The sequence below is a fragment of the Portunus trituberculatus genome, chromosome 25, assembly GCF_017591435.1.
Source record: "Portunus trituberculatus isolate SZX2019 chromosome 25, ASM1759143v1, whole genome shotgun sequence".
NCBI lineage: Eukaryota > Metazoa > Arthropoda > Malacostraca > Decapoda > Portunidae > Portunus > Portunus trituberculatus.
Window position 1 is genome coordinate 4487501 of NC_059279.1, and position 7756 is coordinate 4495256.

General features: G+C 40.1%; 2 protein-coding genes across 5 annotated transcripts in view; both read right to left on the reverse strand.

Annotated features, from left to right (window-relative positions):
* The window catches only part of LOC123508711, a 30925-nt gene extending 28743 nt beyond the window's left edge, over positions 1 to 2182 (reverse strand). For all 4 annotated transcript variants that reach the window (XM_045262585.1, XM_045262591.1, XM_045262590.1 and 1 more), the window contains exon 1: positions 2019 to 2182. The gene's annotated coding sequence lies outside the window, so the exon portion shown is untranslated. The remainder of the gene's footprint in view (positions 1 to 2018) is intronic.
* Positions 2183 to 2372: 190 nt separating this feature from the next.
* Positions 2373 to 6689, reverse strand: LOC123508758. The gene is made up of 9 exons (XM_045262643.1): positions 6631 to 6689; positions 6009 to 6125; positions 5369 to 5408; positions 4768 to 4931; positions 4299 to 4481; positions 3396 to 3468; positions 3108 to 3307; positions 2810 to 2932; positions 2373 to 2729 (listed from the first exon to the last, which is right to left on the reverse strand). Exons 2-9 carry the CDS (start codon positions 6120 to 6122, stop codon positions 2715 to 2717), a joined length of 912 nt encoding a protein of 303 aa, XP_045118578.1. The 5' UTR covers positions 6123 to 6125; positions 6631 to 6689; the 3' UTR covers positions 2373 to 2714.
* Positions 6690 to 7756: the final 1067 nt, after the last annotated feature.

A 7756-nucleotide genomic window follows, 5' to 3' on the forward strand; every position in this document is an offset into this window, starting at 1 on the left:
AACGTATTTTCGTTGTGTTTTCTTTCCTCTCAGTTTCCTATACACCTCCACTTCCTTTAAAAGATTGGACAAATTTGTGGAGTGGTGGCGATGGCGATAGGTTGGTTATGTTTCGTAAAGGGATTGTATTCTTGTGACTTCCCTTTCTTTTCTCATGTTTTCACTTCCTCTATCTAAAGACCTAATGAGTAGAGTCCACGTCTGACACCTGTTCGCTCTTCTTTGTCACGTATGGATATATATTCAAGCTGCAACTTTCATTATTATCATTATCGTTACTATTTATTATTATTTTTGTTCTATTTCGATCTTCTTTGTCACGTATGGATATATATAAACAAGAGGCAACTTTCATTATTATTATTATTTATATTATTATTATTATTATTATCATTATTTTCATTCGTACCATAGATCAGATCTGATACGACTGTTTGTTGAGATAAAATTCCTTAAACGTTACTTCTTTTTTTTTATCTCTGTCAACAAACTTCACGGCTGATAAGAGACTGGCCAAGCATTGCTAAGTAAATGTTGATAAGAGAGTTTGCGCGTTGTATTCCTGTTATGTTTACTCTGTTCTCCTGAAGGTTAGTTTTCATCATCTGCTTTACGGTTACTATGTAATTTCCTTCCACTTACCTATCTAGCACTTATTCAATTTTCTCTCTATTAGTTTTCCCTCGAATACTTATTCTACATTTCTTTCCACACGGTTTACAATTGTCCGTCTACTCTAAAATGGCTCCTGGATCTCAAACATATTGTAGCTTATTGATAACGTGATTTGATATGAATAATACTTGTTTTCTGTTGATCAGCGCACTTATTACAAAGATAGATCACGATTTTCCTCAAGACATGATAACCACGCATTCCCTGGGACACCATTCAAACCGAGACCCAGGAGCCACTTTAGACTAGACAGACGTTTATCAGAGTCTCGAACAACAATTCCTTAGCGTCGTCAGGTGGTTTAAAATGTGCGAGGCGTGACTGTATTATGCAAATTGAAGTAATGTTACCAAACGCGAGTAAGTCATCTACATCAACACTGACCGCCTGTTGTGAGCTAAACGCTGCTATCTTGCCCTAAATCAACAGCCATTACTCTTTCAAGACAACAAAGGGAAAAAAAAATATCTTGGTTCTTAGATGTAGAGCAACGAAAGGCCACTGACACGCCTGCTCGAACCTGGCCAGGGCAACTACGCATCCTTGCTATAATCACACACACATACACACACACACACACACACACGTATGTACAGACACAATACCACCTCCGTCTAATGACCACCTCCTATAACAGTGTCTCGATATTTTTTAGTTTAGTTAAAGCTTACATCTTGTGGAATTAAATAACTTACGAGGATTTCTTAACCTTTTCAGTAATGGGATGCATTTTTTACCTGGAGTTTTAGGTATGATTCGATGATTTTATTGATATTAGGAAGGGTCTTTGGAGATCAGAAGAGTGATGGTCACAGTCTTCACTATTTTTAATCCTCAGGTGAAATCGTCAAATAGTAACCAGAATAAATATGAAAACGTGTCATGGTATTGAAGAGGTTTAACTAAAGAAATGTCATTCTAATTTTCTTTTTCTCTATGAATTCGATGTTGAAGGGATAGTCCGTCACGGTATGCAAGTGTTGGTGAGGATTCTGGTTTTTTGTGCAGGGAGACGTGAAGGAAGTGCTCACGTACAGTACTACGTAATACATTCCCACACCTTCAACTCCCTCTACATGACCCATGCCTGTGTACCTCATGCTGGCAACTCAGCAAACCCTGCCTCGCTATTCCCTACCAGGACACACTCCAAACATTAATTTTGACCACGCACCAATACCGACAATAAAGGTGGAGCTATGAGGTGACACGCCCTGGACCAGAGTGGCCGCGCCCATGAGGGTGGAATAGCAACACCCTGAGGTCACTCAAATACACATACACACACACACACACACACACACACACACTCTCTCTCTCTCTCTCTCATAAACCCTTTCTACCTGTCGAATGGTAGATGCGAGTAATGACGATCTTGTTTCGTTGCCTCGCTCTTAACACATCAGAGGCCCATGTCACGCGGCACTGATTCACAACACAAGAGCCACAGAAAGACGCTTGCTCCGCGCACACACACCAACTCACTGACGGTCAGGCGCTGACTGGCTGGCAGAGTTCAAGAGTTGCCACTTCCCATTTGCCAGAGAGGCAAGGCAGTTCACGGATTATTTTCCCGCTCACTCCACCTGAAAAATAGCCCAAACCCGGCCTGTCCACCTTCAGGAATCGCCCAAAACGAGCCCAATATCTTGCTGTTAGCGAATATTGTCATAAAGGTGTTCATTCAATATACATGATGGAGTGCAATCATGAGTATATATTTCCGAAAAAGAGCTCAAGGTTCCATATACATTAATGAATTGTGCATGTGTGGATATAAGAGATGGAATACGTAGATGCTGCTTCATTTATTCATCAATGCACTTCTTTTGGGTTCACTACGAACATTGCAAAATATTACTGGGAATCTCATCTGCATAATTTAATGGCTACTGTTCTAAATAACGTCATGATCTCATGGTAGATAAGTAAAAATTGCACCAACACGTTGAGAAAGTTGTTGTTATGCCTCGAAATAGTCTTGAAATACGGTCGTCTGCGTGGTTCTCTGAGTGGTCGGGCTTCCAGTTGATGTGTCATTACGGGGAGCGAATCTGAAACATTGGTGAGCAATTAGTAATTAGAAAAGACAGGAGATGCTTGATATCACACACACACACACACACACACACACCCTGATGGGGGTGGTTACGGTGTCCATGGGACCAGTCCCGTCACTGGTTGACACCTGGCACGTGACGTTTGTGGGTGGTTGCATTCCCACTGTCCTGATGATCAAGTCACCGTTGGGCAGCACCTGCAGGAAACGTAATGCAGTGTTCAGTCTTCCCTGTTGCCTTGATTCAGTAGAGTGACAAAACAGTCGTATCATAATGTGCTTCTGTCTTTGGGCATCAGCACGACCTAACCATTATGAAAAGCTTTTCGTCTTACCAACCATTTTATTACTTGTTACTACTTGTGTTACTCACCTGGTAGTTACTGTTTGTGTTTCCCACGTAGATGTTGTCCACGTACCAAGTGTGCACCAGATTTCTACCCTGGGCGCGGCAAGGGAGAGTGAGAGAGTCGCCCACCACGGCCCAGACCCAGGTAGAGTGGTAGTAGATGCGAGGCTGATTCTCCAACTGGCTGGTCGGGATCTGGCACGTGCTTCCCTCCTCCCCCACGCCTTTCACATTACGTTTTTATCAGTAGTAATATTTCTAAACGTACTAAATTCTAAGTAGAAACATTCGTTAACGATATAAATGACTTACCAAAGAGACTGAGAGTAAAGTTTCTGAAGTACACGTTATTTGAAGGCGTCCTCATCTCCACACTATATTCACCCTGAGAATCAAGGACACATATTTAAAAATAGCCATTGACTCAAGACAAATGAGACACTATGCTGCTCCCTGTCCAACACAAACACATTAAGGGAACGTAACATCTTTGTGCTCTCGTCTCTAAACTGAATTCACCTTAAGAAACGAAGACACTTGATTGAAATAGAAAAAAAAAAAAAAAGGAAAATGAGACAGACATTTCCGGCTCCTTATCGGATATACCAACAATATCAAAGTAACATCTCAAGGCGCCACATTCTGAAATACTTCTCCCCGCACTTCGATTACTTATAAAAGCCTTTAGTTAACCCCTTCAGTGCTGGGATACAATTTTATTTTAAGTTTTGTGTACTATTAGAACATTTTATTGACATTAGGAAGGGTCTATTGAGGTCAGAAGATTAATCCCCTCATGAGTTTCTGAAATTGTATAAAATCTCCAAATAGCAAACAGAATGAATTTGAAAACGCGTCATGGTACTCAAGGGGTTAAAATTACATATTATCAGCAGATGAAACACGATTGAGAATCCTGTTAATTATAGCCTTGAAAAACACGCATGGTGAGAGCAAAATTGATATGGGTCTATGTGAGGTTCGTATTCCCAAACCTTTCTATGCTTTACCTTAACTAATTTAAAAGACTTTACTTAAATATACACAAGTTTTTTTTAAGGTGTTTTTGCGGTTCTAGAGGAAAGGTGATATGATTTTTATATTATTGACTGGAGAAACACTCTTGAAAACCTACCTAATCATCTTTGTGGCCTTGGAAAGTAGTCGTGGTGAGAGCAAAGTGTCTCCAAATACGTATATGTGAGAGTAACGTACCTCGTCCTTCTCGGCAGCGCAGTTGATGAACACCACAGGAGAGACGAGGAGACGGGCGGCGGAGGCTGAGCTTGAGGGAGCCACTGGAGCAGGACCCGCCATGGGAATACTGATCTCGTTGGTTATCTCTTCGTATACTTCCTGCTGAATCTGCTGTGCCATCAGACTCTCCTGCTCATTTCCCTGTGTGTGTGTGTGTGTGTGTGTGTGTGTGTTGCGATTATTACAACCATGAATTAAAGCAATAAGAAAAGCTATGACTAACTAAAGCAAATTAAGTACGCGATCCTTAGAGACACCTACAAAGAAGAGAATAGATGAAAAGAAAAAAATATCCATATCTAACTTGCAAAATGTTCAGAAATGACTGCATAATGATAAAAAAATAAAGATAAAACATTTCAGCGTGAATTATGATTAAGAGAGTGTCTCCAAAAGCAGTGAAAAGCTGTGTCAACTCGTAACAAACCGGACGCAACAGAGGCAGATGATTCTTGAACCAGGTGACCTCAGTGCCAGCAGGAACCACAGCCTTGCACAGTAGCTGAGCGTCTTGCTTCCTGTTGATGTAGGCTTGGCGTGGAGAGCATTCGTCCAGCCATACCACTGCTCCAGCGCTAGTGGATGACGTGCCTGCGGTCAAGAAAACGTGCAAGAGATGACAGGCCAGTAGTAATAACGTGATAACTGAACAAAATCAAAGTAAAGGAAGATGAAATTCGAAAAGAAGACTGGTGAAATAAGGAGAAAACACACTAACCTTGACAAGACTAAACTAAAAGGTGAAACACGAAAAGAAGACTGATGAAATAAGAAAACACGCAGGTCACCACATTAGAGATAAATTATTAGCACGGGATATTTTGGGAAGGAAGACGTTTGAGAAGCGCAATAGAAGACCAGAGTATGTGGAAGACACAATTGAAGATCAGCAAAAAGATTCCTATCCATATGAAGACCAAGCTAAATGTCAGAAAAGTAATTGGATATACAAATCTACTAATCATGAATTGCCTAATGGAAAAGTGAAAAGTGGTGATGTGGTTTCTCATTGTTCGTCGAATACTCACGCTTCGGTTTGGCTTCATGTAAAGGCCTAAATGTGGAATGCTAAAGGGAGGAGAGAAAATATTATGTAGATCATGTAATATGTGAAAATCTGCATCTGTTTTGGTTTATCTATTTATTACTGTATCTTTATTTTGTTATCACTTTTTTTTTTTAATCTGTATACACCACCAATCATTCACTGCCTCTCCTGACGCTTCAAAAGTTATCATTCTCCTCAGCTTTCAACCGCTTGCCTCCTACAAGCTCACGACTCAGCATCTCAAAAAAGTAGTGTCTCAAAAATCACCTTCAAGTAATCATGTCTTCATCCCTTCAGTACCATGACGCGTTTCCATGTTAATTCTGCTTACTATTTAGCAATTTTAAACAGCTTCAGAAACTTATATGGGGATTAAATAGTGAAGATTCTGACCATTAATCTTCTGACCTCCATAGACACTTCATAGTGCAAATAAAATTATCTAATCATATCCAAAACTCTTAGCAAAAAAAGCGTCCCAATTATGAAGGGATTAACACGCACATTTTTAAGTCACTACTCATCTCAGCTATAGTAACCTCATACCTTCCCCCCTCACAGCTCATCTACTCAACACTAGCGCCTCAGCCCGTAATTCAGTGGCTGCTAACAAATCTCACCTTGAAGTGTGAGGGAAACAGGGCCGGGAGAAGATTTTGGCGCATAGGAATGGACCACTGGCCACTCACAGCTGCTGCAAGGACAATCAGCACCACACATGGAGACAACATCATGACCTGTGGGCGAGAGAAGATTACGTGACGCTTGATCGGAGAGGTAAAGGAAGTACATGACGGTAAAAAATTAATTAGTGGTAGATGAGTCCATTGGGTTGAAGAGTTAGTAGTGAAGGTAGAGTTGGTGGAATGAGAGAGATGAGAGGTTGATGAAGAGGTGATGAAAGGGAGAGAAAATGCCCTGGGTGTTGGAGGGAGGAGAGGGACGTGTGTGGAGGTAATAGCAGAAATACTAATTTAAAATATATAAAAGAGAAGGAGGAGATTGAAGAGGAGGTGGTGGTGGTAGGTAGTAGTGATGGTAATCCGATAAGGATACGTGTTGCTTATCTATAATTATGTCATACACTAAAATAGTAGCTCGATAGATAAATGAATGAATAATGTAAGAAAACATCTAAGAAGTGTGCCAAGATAAATAGCAAGGAAACATTCTCTCTAGAAGCAAAACATAAAGGTTGGAAATCAGAGAAAACGAAGCTATGGAGTATGAGGGAAGACTCACCTAAAGACGGAGATCCAACGCCGCGTCCTGTCAGGAAGGAGAGCAGTGAAGGAGTTGAGTGGCTTGGTCTGGCCCCTCTCCTCGTTTTTATACCCGCTTGCAAAACACACGCGCGTAGAAAAGTTTTGTGAAGGTATACATTAAACTGTGATAACTGATGAAGTGTGAATAGGAGGTAATGCTAAAGTATGGGATGAAGAAGTCAATGGAAGCGAGTTGAGAAATCATGGACTGTGGTTCCTCCTGGCGTCATCCCGGCGGCACCTCACCACGGACTCTCGTCGCTCACCTCCAGTTTGTTTGCAGGTCGTATAGATAAACCTGCACTCATTAACGATGTAAGAACAATACTGATGTTCGTCTCTCTACCTCCAGTTTGCCTACAGATGATATACATGTACTACAAAACAGCATAAGAAGTTGAACACTGGATTCTCTTCTCTCTACCTTTTGCTTGCGTGCAGATGGTCAGTACGTACAAAGGGACATGCAGACTTTTTCTTTTTTTATGTAAGAGAGGAGGACTGGCCTAGGGCAACAAAAATATGAACACGAAAGGCCCACTCAGTCGCCAGTCTCGTTGCAGAGTCGATGGAATTAGCCAAGATCATAGAAAAATAAAGGATACTGCAACAAGCCATATGACTTATACACGTGGCAGTCCTTGCATGGAACACACCTAAATGTTTCCACCAATCATTTCCATCAATAACTGTTTGTAATCTTCTTTTAAATCTCCCTGATGATTCGACACTAACGTTATCCTGGTTACTGACTCAATTCCATTCATTTACCACTCTATCTGAAAGCTAATTATAATCTTGACTATCGGTGTATGTATGTAATATGATGTGGGGATAAGAATGAAGCACAATACTACTGAAAACTTTCAAAGTGAAGCCTTCTCATAAGATAATGGATGAGTAGATTGGTGAAATAATAGTAGTAATAATAAGGATGATAATGATAATGATAATGATAATGATGATAATGATAATAATGATAATAATAATAATAATAATAATAATAATAATAATAATAATAATAATAATAATAATAATAATAATAATAATAATAATAATAATAATAGTTATAATAATAATAATAATAATAATAATAATAATAA

Excerpts from the sequence above, each read along its gene's own strand:
- LOC123508758 (XM_045262643.1), bottom strand. The coding sequence starts at position 6,122 with ATGATGTTGTCTCCATGTGTGGTGCTGATTGTCCTTGCAGCAGCTGTG. Across the intron at positions 4,932-5,368 it reads ACATGAAGCCAAACCGAAGC|GCACGTCATCCACTAGCGCT; the intron begins GTGAGTATTCGA and ends TCTTGACCGCAG. Across the intron at positions 4,482-4,767 it reads ATCTGCCTCTGTTGCGTCCG|GGAAATGAGCAGGAGAGTCT; the intron begins GTTTGTTACGAG and ends ACACACACACAG.